At 31.9% G+C, this 25,949-nt stretch overlaps 1 protein-coding gene across 6 annotated transcripts in view; it reads right to left on the bottom strand.

The window, feature by feature from the left end:
- Positions 1-946: 946 nt before the first annotated feature.
- LOC114326196 (sialin) overlaps positions 947-25,949 on the bottom strand; it is a 192,507-nt gene continuing 167,504 nt past the window's right edge. For all 6 annotated transcript variants that reach the window (XM_050643460.1, XM_050643459.1, XM_050643462.1 and 3 more), the window contains one exon: positions 947-25,582. In XM_050643460.1, the coding sequence (XP_050499417.1) occupies positions 25,466-25,582 (117 nt within the window). In that variant the 3' untranslated portion in view covers positions 947-25,465. The remainder of the gene's footprint in view (positions 25,583-25,949) is intronic.

The following is a 25,949-nucleotide window of genomic DNA, read 5'->3' as shown; positions in this document are numbered from 1 at the left end:
CTCAGTAATTAATGAGAATCTCGTCATGAATAGGGCTATTCAACGCTTCTCATTTGTTTTGGGCAATTGTCATATTATCAACAAAATATGTCGTTAGCATAGTTTTTGACCCTCTTGTGAAGCATCCTTTTTTTAGTTTGGTATCCTTGTTTTGGTTAGGTCATTGTTATGTAATTGCGATAATTGTGGTTCTTTAACTTGCTTTTGTTTTTCAATATATCTATTGTTTCTGTTTCTATTACCCAGCGATTCTCCCCAATCTGTGTGACATTCCTTATTTTAACTTTTACTTGTAGTTGTCTGAAATGTTGATCCATGTTCCATTCGTTCTCTTAATGCTTCTATCGTTATTTGTGTTCATTTTTAATCCTAATACCAGGTTGTTCTTAAGGTACTAGTATTATAAGCATTTTTTCAAGATTTTTTTCTCAGAACCTTTATTAAAAATGAACATAAAACTTTTTACATATTAATATCTAACTCTTAGTGAATACAAAAATATATCTTTTTTCATTTATGTCGAAATTTTAAAAAAAATTGCGAAAAAATCGCCCGGTTTTCATGGTTAAAAAATATTTATTTTTCATTTTTTGGTCAAATTGTGGTAAATTGTCACATTCCTTTTTCAAATGCAGTACGATTTTTTTGTTTCAGAAATCCCAATCCTGAGATTAACTGTCCGCCATCATTTTTCGAGGCCTCGACTTTTGAGCCCTCTACAATATTAGTGTACGTGCATAAATGAAAAAGATATATGTTTTGTACTCTCTAAGAGTTATATATTAATATGTAAAAAGTTTTATGTTCATTTTTAATAGAGGTTCTGAAAAAAAAATTCTTGAAAAAAATGATAATTTTTGGTCTTCTAAAGTGTACTAGTACCTTAAGGATATAAATACGACAGGATAATGAAAATTAACAAAAACTCTACAATAAAACACCAAACTTTACTTTGAAAAAAATATATTTGTATTGTTTATATTAAGTTTTCTATCTACTTCAATACTTTTATTTTGTAAACAAAATATTTACTCTGAAACTTCCATCACCAGTTGCGCTTTGCTGTTTTTGTGCAGAACGATATTTCCATCGATTGCAGTTCAATTTGAAATATTTAATTTACACAATTGCTAAATACATCTTTAAGGAAACAACAATGTTAATGTGCTTATAAGATATAGAATGATCCAGACAATCAAAAGATCCGTGCAGTAATAATTTATGTATATCTAACAATAAAACACTGAAAACGTTTGTTTTCTATACTTCCACAAAATTTATTATAGCTATGTGACTGCAACTGTTTCGGCAGAGTGCCTTTCTCAAGTGATTTAGTTTACTATGGGTTTGCCTTTTTAAAGTCTTTAACTGAAGAGGTTGAGGAGTGGGGAGCTGTTTATCTCGAGTTGGTCATTCAGAATTATATCTGTATTTTTTAATTTATTAATTTCCATCGATTCTAATAAAGATAGCTTAAGGCCTTTATTTTGAATGTGCAGAATTTGAAACTCTTCGTTAAAAGAATGATTATGACCTAGAAGGTGAAGTGCGTATGTAGAAGTGTCTGTTTTTCTATTGTTGAAAGCCCTTTTGTGTTCTGCTATCCGTTTGTCAAAGGTTCTGCCAGTTTGACCGATGTAAGTTTTTGGACAGTCACCACAAGTTAGTTTGTAGACATCACTCTGTAGTTGTTTTCTCTTTCGGCTCTTATTGTTCTTAATATATTTGCGTAAGTTGTTAGTTTTGAAAGAATTAAAGATAGATAACTGGAGAAACAAGGTATTAGACCCAAAAGAATGGAGAGGAGTGGTAAGAAGAGCGCAAGAGAAATTGTAACAGAAGAATGTGTCATGAATTGTAAAATGAGAGCTATATATATATGTATATATTTATATGATGTATTTTTTAAATAGACAAATTAATATTGTATATTTTAGATATGTATAGTAAAAAAAATGTAATTGTGTTTTTCACGCCCAGGGCCTACATGGCCTGTTGAGCAAAATAAATAATAGTTCTGAAAGCTGGTATTATTCCTTTTTTTATGTATCTGGCTATTTTTGTTGTTTTCTTGTCAGTATGTGATAGAGCAGAAGGTACTGGGTTCTTTCTGTGGTGGTGGATAGACTAATTTCAGGGCTTCTTATGGAGTTTTTGGTTTAAAATTTTATTAATTGTTTGTTCTCGTTATAGCCACTGTTTACTGCTATTTGTTTAATGATGTTCAGTTCTATTTCGAAGTTATTTTTTGACATGGGAATTTCTGTCAGTCTATGTATCACGCTATGGTAAGCTGCTAATTTGTGTTGTGTAGGATGGGATGATGAATTTTGTATAGTTGTGTCAGTATGGGTAGGTTTCTAGCTACCGTTCTAAGCTATCTTTATTAAAATCTATGGAAATTAATAAATTAAAAAATACAGATATAATTCTGAATGACCAACTCGAGATAAACAGCTCCCCACTCCTCAACCTCTTCAGTTAAAGACTTTAAAAAGGCAAACCCATAGTAAACTAAATCACTTGAGAAAGGCACTCTGCCGAAACAGCTGTAGTCACATAGCTATAATAAATTTTGTGGAAGTATAGAAAACAAACGTTTTCAGTGTTTTATTGTTAGACAAAATGAACTTCCATCAAGTAACGGCCGAATCCATCAATTATTTACGTATATGTTTCGATGTGATGCAGTATGTCGCCACCTTCCGCTGCAAATGTCCAAAGCTGCAACACTTCAGACAAATTATGTGAAATAATAGGTCTGTTCCAACAAACAGTCAAACCAGACGGAAGTCGTCACCAAACAGTTGGTCAGTGGGAGAACATTAATAAAGTCATCAGTGCTATCCCCTTTACTCGCACTAGTAGACTTTTCGCTGACAATTTCTGACTGGTTTGACCTCTTGTTGGAACAAATCTAATAGATCTACTTTCTTACAAGCTATCCTGCAAGTCAAAATATTTGGAAAGCGAGGTCCAGGAAGAAAAAGAATATCCTGATATTTGTCCTTCTACAAGCCATCTTGAAAGGAAAAATATTAAATGTTATACTTCATAATATTATAATTCATAATATTCAACAGTTTTATTTTTGATTTAAATATTTTTTGAATGAAAAATCCTGATGGCTGGACCATTCTATCAAATTCTACGAAAATTACCTAAACAGGAATGTATTCATAGGCGTAATATTATTATATTGGCACAAATTTCAAAATAGATGCAACTAATTAGTACAATAGACGGATATAAGATGACATTAAGATCCAGAATCCACAGCGCAACTGTTTTAAAACTACAGTCTGAAATCGATTGCACTCACAACTCTCTTGTTATCACCGCAGCGTAAAAGCACGGGGATTCACCCACCATGCGATCCGCCTAAAGCTGGTTTCCAACTAGTTTCCAATCGTCGTTTTAAAACAGTTGCGTCGTGAGCGCTGGATTAATCTATGCAAAACTTGGCCTATTAAATAAGTATATGGTTATTATATATTTTTAGGGTTTAAGTAACAGTTTAAAGTTTAAAGCTGAACACAAGCAATTTTATTTCAAATAATTTTAACAGTTTTTCTTAATATGTAGGTATCTTGACGTATATAATGGGCAAAGCCTTACTAAATATGTACATATATCCATTGTTTAAAAACGTGTAAGCTTAGTTGATTTGGTAAAAATCCCAAAATTTGCAAGAAACACTTGGTACATTGATAATAATATAGAGATAGGAGTAGATACTGTTTTTAAATATATTCAGATAAATATTGTTTTTTTTTTTGAGAACAGTAATAAATTCACACAAATCAGAACATAAATTTAGTCGTCACTCAAGGACAAGGTAATCGTCAAATTATAAAAGTCCTCAATTAGTCAAACAATTTAAGAGTATCCTCAAATTTTGCGAGTGAGCGCCTCCTAGATGGCTCGAAAATCACCTGCAGATAGAGGTAGAATTGTTGAAGTTATACTTCTTTAGGTACGAGGGTGAATTTTTTACATTCCCTGGCGCATGCGCACACCGACAGTATGGTATTAGTCGCTACATCTTTTAAGTTATGTAACGCAAATAAGGTGTGCGTGAAAAGGATATATTATTAGTGTTTTTAGTAAATATATTTATTATAATTTTTATGTCTTCCTCCTAATAAGTATTATTGAAAATGTTTATTTTCAATTAATGTATCTGTCACCGTGATTGTAATTATGTCCTAGAAATGATCGACTGAATACAAAAGTGGTGGTAGCTGATCGGTAGAGCATTCGCCTAGGGATCGACAGGTTCAAATCCGGACAAAGTCATATTTTTTTTTATTTTTGGTGTTCTTTTGTTCTTTCGTGCGTAAAAAGTACACACACATTCTTTTTATCAGTAAAAAGACTTCCACAAGGAAAAAGTTTTCCTGTAGTTGGCTGTATACCACGTAATACAAAAAACAATTAAATCCTTTATAAAAGGTATATATTTAAAATCCCTAACGGCCAGTTTCACAAAGTAAAGTTAACTTGTGGTTAAGAGATAACCTCAAAATTACCCCAAAATATGCGTTTCAGTTTCATAATTGTTACTCTTCTGGGTATACCCATAACGGTAACCCACTCCAACCTCCGATTAAAAATTCTGTGAGTTAACCATACTTCGCCGTTGACCTGAAACTAAAACGCATAATTTGGGGTAACCTCTGGTTAGGAAGCGTTCAAGTATTACGTAACGCGATATTTGAAGATTTTTGACCCCCCTCCCCCCTACGTAACGCACTCTAATGGGCGTTTAACTATTGCGTAACGCAATTTTTGAAGATTTTTGAACCCCCCCCCCCCCACCTGCGTTACGTAATACTTGAACGGCCTCTTATCTCTTAACCACAATTTAACTTTACTTTGTAAAACCGGCCGTAAAAAGGGCTACATCACAGAACTAGTTTTCGATTGGTTGACCAATCATCATCAGTGCTTACGTGAAGTTTACATGCTAACCACCAAGATATAGTAAAAATATGTGGGTCAAAGCCCTTTACAAGTAATCCGTCAAGGAAACATCGGTTAAAAATGCTATCTTAGCATGGATGTTTAAAATATATGTATTTCATTAATACGCCCCAAGTAACATCTGAGCTATGGTTTTACTTGTTCACATGGTGACAGTATGGCAGCAAGTGACACTTTTTTTTTAATATCAGCAAGTGACACTTGCTGCCATACTGTCACCATGTGAACAAGTAAAACCATAGCTCCAGGGGCGTAACAGAGGGCCCCGCAGCATGAAGCTTGCGGGGGGGCCCCAATCGCTTAAGGGCCCCATCTTGTCATCTGATATTATGTAAAAATATGTTATTGTTATATTATTTTTACGTTGTCTGTTTAAATTTAAATACGAAAAAATTTCTAACTATGAATAGACGTATTTGCCAAGTGAATCACCTCATAATATCTAGAAACTTAATCCCTTCCGGCCTACCGAAATTTTATGGCAGCGACAATAACTAATAGGTATATAATGCTTTGTACGTGACTATTGAAAGATATTAGAATTGCAATTTGCCGAATTTAAGAACAATATTTTTAAATCTAAAAATGGGTTTTCTTTCTCGCTGTTCTTTATCTACTTTTAGTATTTCGATACAATATTATCGCCAGTAATTTCATATTGGTTATTTGCATTGAATGTTATTTATGTTTGTGTTGTTTTACGTTTATAGTTGCATCAGTTTGGTACGCATTTATTTAACAATTATTGACGACTTTTCTTGTGTAATCATTGGACAATCTCTCAACAGATAAGCGGTAAGATAAGGAAATTATAACACTTACGCTTTAGGGAAGTCAATGTAGAAAAACTTACATTGTTTCGGTTTCGGAAAAAATCAAACAAACTTATATTTTTCTAAAACATTTTTTGTTAGTTTATATCTTATCTTAAAGTGAAAAGTTCTACTCACAGATGCCTCTAATTGTTTATTAATTCTTTAAACAATAAAACTGTTTTATATTAAATAATTTTAAAAGATATCGGTGAATTCATCATTTTACTTTGTTCAAAAATGTTTCTATTTGCTTTTTGATTATGCTGAATTCGAATATGTCATTAAATCAGGGCCATAAGTACGATGTTGGGGCCCCGGGGCAAACGTGATCAGGGGGCCCCTATCAGGGGGTCTGGGGTTAATCACCCAGCAGAAGGAGTCCGGGAAATTGATATTTAACCACTTGAAAACGCATTTTAATGTACTCCATGACTGAAGTTTCCTGTACCTACCTACATATTGCTATGTTAGTTGACCAACACAAAAAAAAATTGAAATCACATTATTTTAAGCTAAATATTTACCATCAATATAACATCTTTTCTGTTTTCATAAAAAGTATACTACATATAATGTTACTTACATTCTTCGGCTATAATGTAGGTTGTTAATCGCGTTATATTGCCTAAAGGCAGTATAACGCGATTACAATCGCGGGGCCCCGAGACATTACAATTTGAAAATTCAAAATAAATTTTTTTGAGCACTTATACAGTATGTCTGCGTGGCTTCGAACCATATGGGAAAAATTTTTATTATCTATTTTACGAAAAAAGTTATTCTTCATGAAATGCTCTGAATGGTCTTAAATCTGAGATACAAAATAAGCCAGATAAACCATCAGATATCAAAGCTTATCAATTTTATACGAGGTAAGTCAAAAAATAGGAATTTAACTCAAGGATAAAGTACTTTTATATTTAACAATATACGATTTTAATTTTAATATGTAATTACATCTTTGTAAATAAAAAATTAATTTTTCCAAATATTTCTCAAATTACCGATAACCAACATCATTTTATTACAATTATAATAACTATTTTATTATTGTTTTAATTTTACGAAAAAATTCTTAATAAAATTCTTATCAGATTCTTTATAAAAAGCTCTGCATTATCTAAAAACGAAGATTCAATCGTAATATATCACATTTTACCTACTTTATACGAGGTATGTCGAAAAATATGAATTTCTCTCTAAGAGTTAAGTACCTTTATAATTCACAATATTTCAACTGGAATGATATAATTGCATATTTAAACATAGTTTTTAATTGCGAACAACTTTTTATAATAAAATTTTTCAATATTGTAAAATATAAAGGTGGTGTAGGTACTATTGAGCGAAATTAATATTTTTTGATATACCTCGTATAAAATCAATAAAATTTAATAACTAAGTTTTATACCATGCAGAGCATTTTATGAAGAATAACTTTTTTTTCGTAATATAGATATGTAATAAAAAAGTTACCCATAGGTTCCAAGCTACGCAAAAACACTATAAGAAATCAAGAAAGAATTGTTTTAACATTTACTATTTTTAAAGCTGGTTATTAAATGTATTGTAGGTAAGTTGTACAGGAAACAACAAAAGAAGTTGTTTATTTGGAATGGGTCTGTATACCAATAAAGATGAGAAATGTAAGTTGTTATGAACAGTGAATGATAACGCTAATACAAAAAAGTTTTTGTTAAATAAGTCGTATTTAGTAATTGTTTAACGCGGGAGCAGTCGCGCTCACTCAGGGGCGTCATTTGATAGGGGGCAGGGGGGCATTTGCCCCCCTGACCCTGAAAATTACTGAAATTTACAAAAAATAGATCAATTTTGTATTATGTTTGCATATAAATGTATTGTATATATAATGCTTGCCCCCCTATTAAAATTTCAAATGACGCTCCTGCGCTCACTTCTGTCATGTTAAGCAGTCGCGTGTAGAACAAAATCTAACAATACGAATTTAAAACAAAGTTCAATTTTATATAATATTTTTGTTTGCTTGTTATGTTAAAAATATCTATTTCTAACAATTTTAAAACTAATTGGTTCCCACCAAAGCCATAAATTCCACAAAAAAAATAAAAATGAAATTAAAGAATTTAAAAAAATCCTACGCATTACTACAATCTTTTTCGAGGCACTTACAAGTGGAAAGTTATGTTGAAAAATTTTTCATTAAGTTATCACGGAAAATGATAAAAAGTTGGATTTTTTCTAACGGCGCGACTGCTCCCGGGTTAAAAGGGGCCCCATTTCAAATTCTGCGGGGGGGCCCCGACGGAGTTTGTTACGCCACTGCATAGCTCAGATGTTACCTGGGCGTATTAATGAAATATTTTAAACATCATGCTTAGGTTAGCATTTTTAACCGATGTTTCCTTGACGGATTACTTGTAAAGGGCTTTGACCCACATATTTTTGAAAAAGTATATCTTGGTGGTTAGCATGTAAACTTCACGTAAGTACTGATGATTATTGGTCAACCAATCGAAAACTGTGATGTAGCCCTTTATAGGGTTTTTAAATATATACCTTTTATAAAGGATTTTATTGTTTTTTTAAGACTTCATTTTGATTAACTATAACTTACACAAGTAGATAACATCTAGCAGAACATACCATGAAGCAGACATTTACAGTGCTTACATAGAATTTTACACAATGGATAAGATATTTAGTGTTTCATTTTAGTAAATATTCATCTCCACATCGTCTATTTTCACTATCCCGTAATACAAAAATATTTATCATAACTTAAGTGGAACAACTCTAAGAGATTTATCAATATTGAAACATATATCAAAAAAGCTAAAATCACTGTTTTTTATAAACTTTTAATTATAATAATAGTAATAATGAAAACATCAATATAGGGCTGTGTATATAAATGTTTACATTACAATAAATAACGCATCAAGTAAATTGTCAGATTTTACTTGACACACTTGCTTTTACGCACATCACAAAAGGAATTCCTTTAAATTATTACGACACTGTAATTTTAACATCTGTCAACATTAAGAAAAAATTATAAACAATATACTACGAAAATATTCTCTCTCATATCGTAAGTCAAACAAACAGAGGAAGAGGGTCAGGTCAAAGAAGAACATCATGGCTTAGAAACCTGAGCGAATGGTTGAAGAGATCTAGATCCTTCAATTCCCTTTCCTTTTCCGAACTGCCGTCAACAAAATGAGTACAGCCAATTTGATAGCCAATGTAAGATCATCTGGCATGGCACAGAAAGAAGAATATTTAAAAATTCACTATATAGTGCTGTCGCCAGGAAGGGTACAACGGCCTCCTTTATTCAGATGGACTTACCCAAGTTTTTTTATGTATTTTGACCCGTAAAACACGAATTTTTTTGGTAACAGTTGATCCGGAATTACATAACAGCGATTTTCCGCAAAACAAAACATTTTTTCGTATTTTTTGGGCCATTCTAAGCAAAAAATGTTCTTACAAGTTCTTTCGTATGATGCATAGTTTTCGGGATAAACGCGGTTGAACTTTCAAAAAATCGAAAAATTGCAATTTTTGAACCTGAATAACTTTTGATTAAGAAATAAAATAGCAATTCTGCTTACCGCATTTGAAAGTTCAAGTCAAATTATACCGGTTTTGATTATTTGCATTGCTAACAATATTTTTTTATTGTCAAACAAAGCTATAAACAAATAGTGTTTGAGCATTTTGACCCGTGCAAATGCATGCTACGTAGAAATTGCCGTTTGTAGGCGCGCCTACTCGTTCGATTTTAAATGAGAGATGCATTGAAAACATCACTCAAGCACTATGTGTTTATAGCTTTGTTTAACAATAAAAAATTAATCTTTAGCAATGCAAATAATCAAAACCGGTCTAATTTTACTTGAACTTTCAAATGAAGTAAGCAGAATTGCTATTTTATTTTTTAATCAAAAGTTATTCGGGTTCAAAAATTGCAATTTTTCGATTTTTTGTAAGTTCAACCGCGTTTATCTCGAAGTCCTACGGAAAAACTTGTAAGAACATTTTTTGCTTAGAATGACCCAAAAAAATACAAAAAAAAAATGTTTTGTCTTGCGAAAAATCGCTGTTATGTAATTCCTCAAGTACTTTGTTTATAACAATCTTATCGACATCCGGATCAACTGTTATCCAAAAAATTCGTGTTCTACGGGTCAAAATGCATAAAAAAACTTGCGACAAATCCATCTGAATAAAGGAGGCCGTTGTACCCCCTGGCGATAGGACTAATACCACAGTATAAAGAGGGACAGTAGAACCACTCTCCGAAAAATTGGAAGTAAAATCTGTAGTCGCGCATGGCGACTGCGCAATGTTGGCAGTCGCTTTTGCCCCACTCTCGCATTGCTAGTCGCATAGAAACGTATGGATTTTAACAGGGAAAACCCGCATCCACCACTGGTGAATTACCAATTGCGTACTGCCGGTATTACTTCTTGAGATCAAAGCGCCGACAGAGGAGTGATTTTACTGTGGAACCTCTATATACCGTGCTAATACCTTGGTTAAAACTAAAGTGATACTTTAATTCAAAGAATGACATTCTAATTGTCATTTATTGTCTCATTTTCGTTATTTCTTTATTGGTGCCTCTTGTGTTCATTTATTTAAATTTGGATAAAACTGTCAAGGTTAAGTTTAGTATTGGCGGGAACATAGATATATTATACTCTAGATTGCGCCTTACGATCTTAAAATGGGTGACGGTTGCGACAGAGATAAATGAGCCTATTTGGTCGGTAGTCTCTTTCTAATTCAAGGGGAGTATCGACGACGTCACTATCCTACTCTATCGACGAGTATTTTAGATGATTTGACAGTTCGAGCGGATGGCGACGAGAACTGGTCGTTTGTCTTCGGACGTGGATAATCCTGGTTCGAATCCCATACCAATCTTTACTTTTTTTATTTTTTATTTAACCAATATTGCGTTTATTAGATATTATTATATCTCTAAAATAAATCTAAGCAAAGAAATATATAACAAATAAGAAAAACTGTGTAGGTACCTATAGATTTTTAAAAATATAAAAGCCAATGTTATTTTTTTAATAAGTTAATGGTACAATAGTATAAAGTAATTGTTAAAAATATTCGTACAAATTACCAATAATTAATATCAACATAATGTACCATCATCGATTTATTAATTGAATCGGTCATTTCAAAAACAACACGAGACACGAGTCACATATTCCTAATTTTACAGAAGAGCAAAGAAAACTACCTATATAGTCGAAAGATGGATGAAATGGATGACATCAAAATTCAGAGTTATATTGTAGTTTTGTTCCTAATGTTTTTACTGGACTGGTGTCGTTTTTGCACACAACGTTTATCTTAAAGGAGTCTATTCCTCTCAAAAAGTTAGTTTCTGAAAATTGTGGACTTTGCTGTTTTTGAAATGACCGATTCAATTATAAGTAATTAGACATTATTTTTATTTATGAAACTATTATTACAATTTTTTAAAAAGGTAGAAGCACTACAAACATTATTCACGTCATTCGAATAAGGCCGAATTTATATTAATAACGAATGACTTTTATTTTACTATGCAGTTCACAAATAATTATGTATTCCAATATTAACTTACTATACATACATTTATTATCTGCTAGATTTACTTAGGTCCATTTTTCAGATGTAAAAATATCTAATAAACGCAATATTGATTAAATTAAAAATAAAAAAGGTAAAGTTGGTATGGGATTCGAACCACGATTATCCACGTCCGAAGACCAAAGACCATTTCTCGTCACCACCCGCTCGAACTGTCAATACATAATACTCGATAAAGTGGGATAGTCATGTCGTCGATATTCCCCTTAAATTAAAAAGAGACTACCGACCAAATAGGCTCATTTATCTCTGTCGCAACCGTCACCCATTTTAAGATCTTAAGGCGCAATCTAGAGTATTATAAATCTATGGGCGGGAATGTTTTTTAGGTTATGTTTTGTCAACGACAGCAATTTTCTCTCATTTTATCAAATATAACCAATACGTTGTGACGTCTGGACCTATTATGGTACAGTGATAGATCTAAAACTGCCCTGTTTGTATGATACTGGATCAGGAGTCTTTGGGCAGACATGTAATTATGTATAATAAATCTTACAACCTAGGTCAATAGACAACCATGTTCCAGGCTAAAGTTTTTGCTTTGGTTGCCTGCATTGATGAAATCATGGATGGAGACTCAAAGAACTTTATACAGATATCCAAGCAGCTATTTTCGCAGTAAAGGACCCACTCGTAAAATCATAACTGGTGAAGAACTACAAAGATCTCCTCAAAAACCTGGCGAAAGATAATAATAGCCAGGGAGGTAGTGTCAAATTTGACCAGAGCATTTTAGCATGGCTGCTTTCTTTTTATTTAGTTAGGTATTCCAAAGCTTATTAACAAATGATGTGTCAGCTGGCCCAAAACCGGGGATTTTAGACAAGAAAAGGTAAAATATGGAACTTGATGGAAAAACGCTACAACTTATGTCAAATATTTATCTACGTGACTTACAATTCTTAATAGCCTTGCTGACTTCTCTCCTAGCTTTCACTCAGGCAATCCGGGTTCAAATCCTGGCGTTGATTTTTTTTTTGTTTTTAAAATTGACATTTTATTTTGAAAAATAATTATTTTTATAATAAGGGCGTTATTCAGCGGAATACTGGATTTATTGTGTTTTGATTGATTTGCACACTTTCGATAGCTATTTTCTATTGGATATATTGCGTTTGGAAGGAATTGGCTGTAACCACTGGATATATTTCATGACAAAGCTATTTAATATTAATTTAACTCAAATTCTAAAAAACAGAATTTATTGCGTTTTGATTGATCGCTCCTCATACAGACAAACATCCATTTTTATATACCTATTATAGAGAACAGGGAAATATTTAGATTGCTATTAAAAAATGGGGGTTGGTGATAGAAAAGTTAAAAATTAGGGTTGTATGTATCTTTTGGTTCTACATCATATTACATTAAGGTGATACAGTAGCGATCAACAGGTAGCCAAAACGCGTTCCAAGATTGCGGCTGTAATTTTGAATATTTTTTCGAGATATTTGGCACACGCATTCGTAATATTATAAAGAATGGCGGTACAGAGCCCAATTTGAAAAATATATTAATATGTAGAAATTACTCTGTAATTAAATACAATATTCAAAAAACGAGCCTGTACCGCCATCAAGAAGAACAAAAAAATACATTTTCTTCAAATAAACTTTTTTATCCGATGCCTGGATTTTGTGTCATTTTGGAACTACTAATGAAATAAAAAATATTAGTAGTTCCAAAATGACACAAAATCTAGGCATTGGATAAAAAAGTTTATTTGAAGAAAGTGTATTTTTTTGTTCTTCTTCATGGCGGTACAGGCTCGTTTTTTTTAATATTGTATTTAATTACAGAGTAATTTTCACATATTAATATATTTTTCAAATTATTTATTATATTACGAATACGTGTGCCAAATATCTCGAAAAAATATTATCGCTACTGTTTCCTCTTAAGAAAAAACAGTTTGTCCAAAAAATAAAAAAAATGTCGGGAGGGGGTGGGGAGGGCAACCCCCTTTTTCACTTAGATTGGTCGTACTAACTCAGGAAGCTTCAGGGGTTCATTTACAACAACTTTGCTTATTAAGGTCAGTCATAATATTTATGATCAAATGCATAGTTCTAATTCATAAGTTCTATGCATAATTCTATAAAAGACATACAGATTTTTTTATATTGTCTCGTATAAATAATACAAAAGTGGTATTATAAAAATAATTATTTTTCAAAATAAAATGTCAATTTTAAAAACAAAAAAATTTTCAACGCCAGGATTTAAACCCGGATTGCCTGTGTGAAAGCTAGGAGAGAAGTCAGCAAGGCTATTAAGAGTTGTAAGTCACGTAGATAAATATTTAACATAAGTTGTAGCGTTTTTCCATCAAGTTTCATATTTTACCTTTTCTTGTCTAAAATCCCCGGTTTTGGGCCAGCTGACACATCATTTGTTAATAAGCTTTGGAATACCTAACTAAATAAAAAGAAAGCAGCCATGCTAAAATGCTCCGGTCAAATTTGACACTACCTCCCTGGATATAAGTGTGTATAAACATTTTCAATTTCTTTGCAACATGAAAATGCAGCAGCTGCATAATGCTCTGGTTAAATCGGAGAGTGCAGGAAGAGTCTATACCGGTTTCGGAGGTCTTTTCCCCCTCATCAGTAGTCCCATATCCTCTTCTCTCCGACTTTTCAAGGTATCACACTTTGGGCCTTTCCGAATTGCAAAGAAAGAAATGTCACGGATGCACTAGGGCCATCTACCGAAAAGCAAAGTAAGTTATCAATCGAAGTAGTACAGAAAACGACAATAAAATATCGTTCCCATACCACCAGATTGACAACAGGTGGAATACTTTCTTTGGTTACACCTCCTGAGATTTTCAAAATTTATAAATCATACAGGATGCCGAGGAAATTAAAATGAGAGAATTTTAAATAATTCACAACTCATCTGCTCTGCGTGGAAAAAGTTCCAACAAGAAAGATTCCTTAATACTTCTACAAAAGAGTACATGAATTAAAAATGTACAAAAATTTTCAATTTCTTTGCAACACGAAAATGCAGCGGCTGCATAATGCTCTGGTTAAATCGGAGAGTGCAGGAAGAGTCTATACCGGTTTCGGAGTATTTTCCCCCTCATAGGTAGTCCCATACCCTCTTTTCTCCGACTTTTTCAGGCATCACACTTTGGGCCCAATGTTTATACATTTTTATTTCATTTACTCTTTTGTAGGAGTATTAAGGAATTTTTCTTGTTGGAACTTTTACCACGCTGAGCAGATGAGTTGTGAATTATTTAAAATTCTCTCATTTTAATTTCCTCGGCATCCTGTATGATTTATAAATTTGGAAAATCTCAGAAGGTGTAACCAAAGAAAGTATTCCACCTGTTGTCAATCTGGTGGTACGGGAACGATATTTTATTGTCGTTTTCTGTACTACTTCGATTGATAACTTACTTTGATAATAAGTGTTTTTAATATGGGTGACGCGTCATGAGAGAATGAACGAGCAGATTGTTGGCAATCACTAATCATCAGAAAAAGTGGAGAGCCACTCCATGTGCTAAGTGATATGAGGCAAAAATTCACTGGTCAACTGAGGATTGAACCAGAAGAGATCCTAGAACTACCAATAAGGAAATAATTGTTGATCTTCGTTGAGGCTACAAGACTTTTTAGAGTTTAATGAATATAACAAGGTATGGTACAAAGATCTTACTACCAAGAGTCGCGCTTGAACTAAGAAGATGGAAAGCTAAGAATATGTGTTACAGCTTAACATTTGGCTGAAACATTTAACTGAAATTGAATAGAAGAAACGCAAAAATGCTTCATTTTGAGGATACACGTTGTAGGAAAGCAAATTTAGACATAAAATGGAATAATTTAGTGATATTTTCAGGTTTAAATAAAAAAATTTAATTCTTAGTTTTTAAACAAAGTGTAGAACTGAAGAGACCAAGAATTTACTATTTCTGTTGGGAATAAGCCACAATTTTACTTTAAAATTAAGTTTATTAAACTTAATTTCGTCCTCAAAATAAAAAATATTCTAGAGAAAATAAAACACGTCTCATAACTAATGGTTGATAGAAGGGAGTAACATAAAAATAAAAAAGACCAAGTTTTTAATTGCGAACTTAAAAAAAGCCTTAAAACAGCCTTTGTATCATTTTATTTTTAAAAATTAAGTACCTATGTCGTAATTAATTGTCTGGAATTTTACAAACATAAATTTTTATTTATTCTTACTATTATTGTTATTGGTAACCATTAAAGGACTATTCTAATTTTATATACAAAATCTATTTTTGCTGAATATTATACTAATCACTTGTCAAAATAATATTCTTCGCTGAGAAACAATGTTACTATTACTATTAGTCCAGGCAGGATTTGTTTTAGGCTTGACAATTTGCATAGGAGTCTATTTTTTGTTGGAATCACTTCCAGATGTACCTTCTATCAATAATCACTACATGCACCAGTCGCAAACCGTGTGCTTAATTTTTTATTTAACGAAATCTAAAAAAAATAAAAAATTTTTGCTTTTTGCATTTTTTTCGCCTAGTACTCGAAAGATATCGCTCAACAAAAAAAAATTATACAAGAACAAGTTTGAAAAAGAAGAAATTTGTGTTTTTTTATTATTTTTTCAAGAATTTTATAGACGTACAGCTGGTTCCTAAAAAAACTGATACGACTCTTAGTAAGATTTGATCATTTTGAGCAGTGTATGATTGGTCTGACATTATATTATATTTATTATGACAGACAAATAATAAAATAAACAAACAAACAGCCATTTTTGAAGTTGAAGTTATCTGACAAATTTTAAGATTTGGCAGTGACAGTAACAGTATGTAAATAATAAGTATTCATCCTTCAAAATATCACACCTCATCAAAAGCTTTTTACAAGAACATAGTCAGCGATTTTGACATGGCTTAGAGCCAGACTACATCAAGATCCCCTATAAATCGTGCTGGTAATCGCCTTGCAGCGAGACCAAAAACAAAAAGAAGAAGAAAGTACACTGCTCAATTTTCTACAAAATACGCTTTAAGAGTCGTATCAGTTTTTTTTTTTGGAACCAGCTGCACATGGTGTTAAAAACTATAGATTTAAGTTAGTTGTTTTATTTGTTAGACTTTGTAACTAGGCACACGCCACCCTTAGATGTATTCAATTTTTGTATTTTGTCAACCTGACAGAACTTACTCTTATGTCATCCACGATTAAAAGCAGTCTCAAAATTTGTCATGCTGATTTTTATTTGCAAATTACATCAAAAACAACGTTGAACTAGCAATAAAAAAATACAGTCCACTTCAAGAACAATTTAAGCAACAATTACAAACATAATTTGGTCCTTCGATCCGGATACTTTAATTGTATAGAAATGTCAATCATCGGAAGCTATGATATTCTTTTCTCTCTTTTTTTTTGTATATGGGTACTATTGGTGACACTTTCCAATCTCCCGGATATCGTTATTATTCCATATTTTATTCATTATTTTTAGTAAAATTTATCTCCATTTTTTCAGGTTTTCTTTATAATCTCTGCTGTTATTCTATCCACTCCAGGAGCTATTCCATACTTCAACATTTTTATTGCTTCTTCTAGTTCTTTCTCGTTTATTGAGGCCTCTGTGTTATCTTCCAATATATTATTTTGTTCTGCATTAATGTCGTATAGGTTTATATCTGTTAATTAGTTCTTAAAAACTTCAAAGTCTTGTTTCCGTCTTTTAACTGTTTGTTTTGTTTCTGCTATTAATATTCCATTTTTTTGTATATTTCTTGTTTTTGCTGTCTTCTTCCGTTTTATCTCCGATTTTTTTCAAATTATCTCTCTTTGCTGCTGTTACTAATTTTTTATCTTTTTTCTTTCATTTTCACCATTACTATCAGTTATTATACAATTATTATATAGTAATTCCTGTTTATTTTATTTTTCAGATACTGTTTCCATACTTTTTTCTTCACTTTTACTTGCTTTTTTCAATTCTTCAGACCACCATAGGGGTCATCCATAAACTACGTCGTTGAGAAGAGGGAGGGAGGGGTTTACTTATTAAGACGGTGTACGACGGCGGAGGGGGGTATGAGTGCCCAGTCGACGTCGTTTAATATATTGGTATATTTAAATTTGTCGCTATTGTGTCTATAAAAATAATTTTTTACTAGCTTCTACCAGGATTAAAGTATCAGATATTCATATAAAAACGTTTAGTTTTTGATATGAAATTGAAAATAAAACAAAACGTTTACGAATAAATATACCTTTGTTAAAATTAAAAAGAATAATTCTATTATAGATACTTTTATCGCATTCTTTTCATTTCGTTTTTATCAGTCACGGCGTTAAAATAATATTAGGTAGCACTTTTGTACAGGACAACAAACAATAAGACATTGTTCTTTGGGTTTAAACAATCAACAGAACAACGTCTGGAAGCAAAAAAATATTAAATTGTTAGTTCATTTATTTGCTCACAGTAGAAACAACAGTTCTGAAAGAACGAATAGAAATAAAATATTGTTTTCTATTTAGTTAAGTCGTATTTATACTTTAGAAGAAATGGCATCGAAATCAAAACAAAATAAATATAAAGATTTATAGGATGCAGTTAAGAAAGCATACCCCGCTAAATCTTGGTCCAATGCTATTTAAATGCATTCATTTTTTTTTCGAATACTAAGAAAACTAATAAAGATTTTTGAAAAATTTAAACGCAGATTTAAAGACTACATTATTGCCGAGGGCCAAAAGTTCCTGAAAACATCTATAATGTTTATTTTAATAAGTTACAGGGGTGAAAAAAAAAGGGAAAATTTTTTCTGATTTTTCATTTTAAATATTTCATTCAAAAGAAACCTTTTGTTTATTCTAGAGGACTTTCAACCCTCGGTAATAATGTAATATTTTATTCTGCGTTTAAATTTTTCAAATATATTTAGGTATTAGTTTTCTCAGGATTCGAAAAAAATTAATGCATTTAAATAGCATTGGACCAAGATTTTACGCCTACCCCCTCATATTTGATTAAAAAAAACAGAAATAATATTGATTTTTTTTAAATCAATGAAAGGGGGGTCGTGAGTTGCAACGACGACGTCGACATAGAGGCGGTCGTCTCTAAACGACGAATTACGACGGAGGGGGGTATTAAAAAGTTCAAATTTTTTACGACGTAGTTTATGGATGCTCCCATACTGTCTCTTTCTTCTTTTAGTATTTTTTAGTCGTTTTAAAAGTTGAGCCTTTTTTTAGTTATTATTTAAATTTTAAAATTTTCACCACGATGGAATTTGAACGTGAATCTCTTTGCCTGGCGATGAAGAATCCTAATCCTAAAAACCACCGATGGTTATAAAAAAATAATACTAATAAAAAAAGTGCACATTATGTTGATATTTTTCATAAAGAAACAAAGATTTATTTTATTTACACGTTTACCATTTTATTTGAACTGCACATTACATTTATGTTTAATATAAAACACAAACAGTAGGAATATCGATAGCACTGACAAGTGACTAGTGACAAGTTGTGTAGTGTTATAGGAAATCTACAGGTTACAAATTTTTAAATAATACTAAGTTAACGACTTAAAAAATATATCTAAAACGTAATAAGTGTTTCCTAAGTATACCATTGTACAAAATAATAAAATTAATACGCAATAATACTAGGCACCATTCTCAATCTTGCACTGAGATTTACCTCCATTTCTAATAAAGGATTGTCTTATATCGTAAATTTTTCTTCTATTCTCCTTTGTATTTGAGCAATTCTAAAAGGGCAAATATTGTAACACATTCTAATTTTTAATTTATTATGTACAAAACAATCAGCATTACTCTAAAATTATTTGTCGGATAAACAGTTTGTCGCAAAATAAAAGTTTGTCATAATCAACGTACTCGTTAATTTCTCAAATAGAACTTGGTCAATCAACCATAAACAATAAAACATATTATTAACATTCTTAAGTAAAGTATATTTTATTATAATAAAATAGACATAAGACACATATTTATCATCACAGTTGCATTTAGGTTGCACACATTTCATTCAGTTGCACTGAGATCAATAAAATTTAAGATAATGAAAGATAAAAACTAATCGTCAAGCAAATGTATATCCTCCATCGATGATCATCACCGGAACAGATATGAAGTTTCCTCAAGATCTTATTTTCTGAAGATTGTCTCCCTGCGCAGAAAAACGGTTATTGTTCTTAAAGGTTCATGCTTCACCTTGAAGTTGAAGGGACATGCATCTCACCGGAACAACTTTCGAAAGAGGTGACCCAGTATACAATTCCTCATGTAAGAAATGACTTTGTCCGAAACTTCATCGAAACTGGGAAGGCCCTACACTTTACACTGTCTTCCAAAAATAAACGATCTAATCTACTGCATCCAATTTTCAGGTAACAGTAAACCCAAGGTGGTTCGTATTGAGATTAGTTCCATACGATGGAACTGATTCACCTTGTTGTCTTCAATCAATCTCTGATACACCAGTTATTCGAGGCGAATAACTATAAATGAGGAGCAGTGTTATGACAGTTTCGTAAGATTGATCTCGCATATAATAAGTCCTTTGACGAAAGAAGAAGTGTTAAAATTCTAGAATATTCGAGATGTTATCGAAAAATCCCGGAACGTCTAGTGAAGTCTGCAACGTTTCCCACACCAACCAAAATTGCCAGTTAACTAAAGAAGAAGAAGAATCAAATTGTACAATGTACTAACTCCAAATTGTAAGTGAATAAGGAATTTTTGCCTTATTCCGCGACGATGAGCTGGCCAAATACCCAAGTAGGTGGAGGCCAATAAACTAAAGAAGAAGTCTGGAACGTCAGAAAATGTGTATAAACATAGGAATTTGACATTTCATAGAACAGAGGTGGGATTACGAACACTCGATACGAATCGTATCCGCCATGTTTTACCGTAAGGCGCTACAGTAAAACATGGCGAATACGATTCGTATCGAGCGTTCGTAATCCCTATGCAGTATTATTTCTGTTTTGAAGTTTTTAGTTCTCTCACGGTGTTGTAAACAGGTTGGTGTTAAATAAAGTAATTATAAAGAAGTGTAACAGTACTATAATGGCAACAATTTACTACTTTAAAGCCTAGATACACAGTTTATTGCTATTGTTTGACCAAGTTTGAAGAGAAATCATTTACAGTCCCAACAATACAAAAAAGTACAATTTTAGTACAAATTCATTCAATTTTAATTCATTCCTACTTCAAACTCAAACCACACTTTAAGTACTCAACTATTTAAGACATCGACAAATTTATGTTGTCTTGTGATTAAACAAAATCTCGTATAAAAAATAAAAAATTATTCAAGTCTAAAAAGAATTGAATCTATAGTTTTATTACTACAAAAACACGATTACGTCATTCAAGGTTTCTGATGTTTCTTGTACAGTGAGAAGCTAGGCATCATTACTTGTAAGAGATATTTGTCTTTGTTTTTGTTTACTGTACAAATAATATCTATAATATTATTAATTCTTTATTCTAATTTATGATGTCAATCGGTGTCAATCATTACTTGCCGAAATATATTAATTAACAACAATATTATCATAGTGTATAATCAATTAAATATATTGTAACGATACGCCATCAGCCTGACGTTAATCAGATCAACAGAAGAGAACCGGTTTGCGCTTCGATACCAGCGCAAACCCACTACGTGCCACCTCTCCGATGGAACCAAGGAGTGATGGCTACCGAGAGTGTATTTAAGAGGAGAAAGGAGAATCATGAAATCAGTTCCAATCAATGTAGTGGAGGGAAGGGTAATGTGAAATAGTGGGGTAAAGCGAAATAGCTCGTTTTCAAATTCTTCCGCAAAGGAAGTAATCACTGTTTACAATCCAATCGATGTTTAGAAGTAGTACGCGTTTATCGACCATTTTGTACCGGTCGTTTGTCGATATTATTGAAAATATCACTATTTATACATTCTTGGGCGACTGTTTGTAAAATCTCTAGGTGTGTGTAATTGATAATTCTTTTATCTTATTTAACTAAACATATTTTTGAAAGCAACACACAAAAGCAATCATACTTAACATTCTTTTATATAAAATATATATTGTTAGGATAGGGTTAAAAATTTTTACTGGACAAGTTTGCTTTTAAATCCATTTGGGGCAATGTGAAATGTTAATAGATGGGGCAAAGTGAAATATCGTTTCACTTTGTCCCACATGTAATTATACTTAACTGCCACCATTAAAAAGGAATATCTGTATTTCCAGGTGTAAAATGCGAAATTATAAACGAAAAACGACCTAACAACAATAGTCTGTGTAGTCAATGACATCTGGAATCAGATCTTTGCAAACGGGAATCCTTTGCCAAAATCAAGCTGCTATGCAACACGGTATATCTGTTGCTATGATAAATCGGAGGATTAAATCCGAAAAAAACATTAGGAAGAAGCGCAAAGTAAGAAGCTAGGCCGATTTCAAATCGTACTCTAGACTATTTCACTTTACCCAACCATGCGGGGCAAAGTGAAAAAAAGACAATGCCTGAAAACCCTCGCATTACAAAAAATTGACTGTCTCCATTTAATTTATATTTCGACATATTGATCTTAAACATTACTGTCATATGTTTTTTTTACAAAATTCCATTTCGAAAATTGTAAAATTTATTTAATTTCGAAGATTCCACTTTACCCTACTCTCCCCTACTAAATTGAAAGGAACTCAACCAGCGGTTGCTAGCAGGAGGCCGACCAGCGGCAGTTATGCGGTGGAATGAATCGGAACTCAGCCGAGGTGAAAGTGCTCTATAGTGAAGAGTCGTTTCGCCGGAACTATAACCGCAGTAGCTGCCATCTCAACTGGCAAATGAATTTTTTTTATTCGATTATTATTATGATACCTGTATTAAAAGAAACAACGAAGCCGTGTCGTTATGAGGTGTGTAAGATTGAAGTCGTTATGAAGTGTGTAAAATATTAAATGATGTATTTTATTAATTATACATTATGACAATATTGTTGGTTATTAATATATTTCGGCAAATAATGAAAACCGATTGACATCATTAATTAGAATAAAGAATTATAGATATTATTTGTACAATAAACAAAAACAAAGAAAACTATCTCCGACAAGTAATGACGCCCAGCTTTTCGATGTATATCATGGCGAATATGTAAACATGGCCACGATAAAAAGTCATATTCTTATGTTTTGGGAACGCTCTGACGTCAGAAATTTTTAACGAAGTAAGCGTGTTTTTGTAGTAAAAAAACTATAAAAATATATAATAAAAAAATAGTATACATAAGTATTCATGCCCGTACTTGCTCCATTACTCTTAAGTTAGCTAAAAAAATAATATGTAAACTCTAGCTTATCACAATCGTATGTGGGGAATATATTGAGAAAACTCTTCTAACCCTAACCCCTAAACTAATCATTTGGTATGTTATTTGATTTTACATCTGCTCTCATACACAGCCACAAGACTGTATGAAGTTACTTTTTAGTTCATTGTTCATTCGAGAACGATGTGATTATTTCAAAGAAGTGTCAATGGTGTCAGCAGTACCGAATAATTTTTCGTTGTAAATATGCTAACAGGTGACTGTTCAATCAATGTTAAATATAATAGACGGATAGGCAGCGCTGAAAAATCTCTTTGAATTTATTAAAGCTAAATTTTTCACAGTTGATTACTGTGAGTGTGTAGAGAAACATACTGCGGTCGGTCAAACGAAACGTAGAACAGGGGTTACTGAGAGGGTATCAAAATTGCTTTTCTACGAAGTTAATTAAATCCATTTACTAAGGCTGAAAATCAGTACACACATTCTAAATTAAATATAAATAAAAGTTATTATAGTCAGTCAGCTGTATGACGGGACAGAGCCGGTCGGTCGGCCCCAATGAATGTACAGGGTTATTCACTATATTTTGACTCCCTTGTAAACTGCTTTATTTACAGATTATTAAAAAAAGTTAAATACAAAAGTTATGCGATATTTTAATTATGATTTTTTGACATATATCGTACTAGTGACGTCATCCATCTAGGCGTGATGACGTAATCGGACTATTTTTTAAATGAGAATAGGGGTCGTGTGCTAGCTCATTTGAAAGGTTATTCAATTCTCTATACAGTACTATAAACATTAAGATCATTTTTTATACAGGGTGTTAAAAATTTTTTTTTTATTAATAATTAAACAATTAATTTAATTAAAAAAATGTTTTTTGGACATCCTGTATAATTAATCATGTTAATATTTATATACCTGAATGGGGAATTGAATAACCTTTCAAATGAGCTAGCCCTCGACCCCTATTCCCATTAAAAAAAATAGTCGATTACGTCATCACGCCCAAATGGATGACGTCACTAGTACGATATATATGTCAAAAAATCATAATTTAAAAATCGAATAACTTTTGTATTTTATATTTTTTCTAATTCTGTAAATAAAGCAGTTTACAAGGGGGTCAAAATATAGTGAATAACCCTGTACATTCACTGGGGCCGACCGACCGGCTCTGTCCCGTCATACAGCTGACCGACTATAATAACTTTTATTTATATTTAATTTAGAATGTGTGTACTTAATTTCAGCCTTAGTAAATGGATTTAATTACCTTGTAGTAAAGCAACTTTGATACCCTCTCAGTAACCCCTGTTCTACGTTTCGCTTGACCGACCGCAGTATGTTTCTCTACCCAATCACAGTAATCAACTGTAAAAAATCTAGCTTTAGTAAATTCAAAGAGATTTTCCAGCGCTGGCTCTTGGACTATAATAATTTATTTATTTATTATACTCTAAACTGTATTAAATCTATTAATTACATTATAATCTTAACCCATCTTAATTTCACATATTCCGTGAGTTTAATTTCAGCTCAATACAATGGTTACACAAAAAGTTTTGATTTTCATAATTTTGAAATGAGATAAAATGTGTGTAAAACAAAAAAAAAGCAATAAAATGCAGAAAAAAAACAATTTTGATAAAAAAAATGTAAGTCAAAGAAAAAAATATATGCAAAATTATGCACACCGGAATGTTTTTGAATTGCGGAGTAATTTACAAAAAAAAAGGGGGAGAAAAAGAAGCTGTTGCATAGAGAGTCGAAAGTGGGGGGTATTAATTTAACATGCTGTATTTCCGTTAATTTTTCTGCGATCAATTTGCAATTTTCAGAGATTATTTTTGAAGTTATGTACTTTCATTTAAAATAATAAAAAAAATCGAAAATTTCAAAATTCCCCCCTCCCCATATGTGTTGAATTATCTGAGAGAGTTTCCAATCTCCCAATCTCAATAGTGTTAGTATAAATTTTGCTTTCTGTTAAAGTAGGTAAGCTTGTAAGTTGAAACTTTCATATGTACGTTTTTATCTTTGTTTCTATATCAGAGAAGCTTATTTTTGAAGTTATGTACTTTCATTTAAAATAATAAAAAAAATCTAAAATTTCAAAATTCCCCCCTCCCCTTAATATGTGTTGAATTATCTGAGAGAGTTTCCAATCTCCCAATCTCAATAGTGTTAGTCTAAATTTTGCTCTGTTAAAGTAGGTAAGCTTGTAAGTTGAAACTTTCATATGTACGTTTTTATCTTTGTTTCTATATCAGAGAAGCTTAAAAAATCTAGATATCTTCACGATACAGAGCCAAAATGCTGCATCGATTATTGACTGCTTCATACTTATTATATCATAGCTGAAATATATTATCACTCAATTGGTTTCTTTGATGTAAAATCATATTGTTTATAACGTTTTGGACCCTATTTAAAACACAAACTTTAAGAAAAATATTACGTCACTCACGCACATTGATATCACTTTAACTAAAAAAAATTCGGTTACTGCATAACATGATTTTATGTATTCGCTAGTAGCTAACGTCCTATTTACATTATTATCGTTATTCTCTTGTCTACCTCTTGAACAACCCCTTTGAAATAATCAATTAGCTATGACATACATATCTATTGTATCTTCTAATAAAGTTACATAAAAAGCGTTTATGCTTGAACCTCGTCTGTGTTATTTGGGTACTTTTTTTCCGGTGATTTTTCGTTCATTAGTTCTTCTTGTTCGGGAGTTGTTGTGGGAAGGCCGTGATAGTTCCAAGGTTGAACCTAAAAAACGGTATAAAATAATTTTTAACACATTTAAATTATACAGGGGATATGTTTCACAAAAAGGTAACACCGTCTCTAGGATAGGTAAAAAACTGAAAAATAATTAGGGTTTCCTTAGTAAACAATTTTTGTAACGGCATCCGTTTTCAAGGTTCAGGGCGTTGAAGAAAATAAATTTACACATTTTTTACGTTGTTCTAAAGCTATTTCCTTGTGGCATTTTTATGATTAACTATTTAGATGGGAAATAAGCCACAATTAAATTGAAAAAATAATTTTATTAACGTTTCGAAGCCCAAATACAAAATACAGTATTTTATATTTTGACAACGAAACCCTTCGAAGCGTTAATAAAATTAATTTT

Source organism: Diabrotica virgifera, chromosome 2 (assembly GCF_917563875.1).
Source record: "Diabrotica virgifera virgifera chromosome 2, PGI_DIABVI_V3a".
Lineage (NCBI taxonomy): Eukaryota > Metazoa > Arthropoda > Insecta > Coleoptera > Chrysomelidae > Diabrotica > Diabrotica virgifera.
This window is presented reverse-complemented; position numbering and strand designations above follow the sequence as displayed.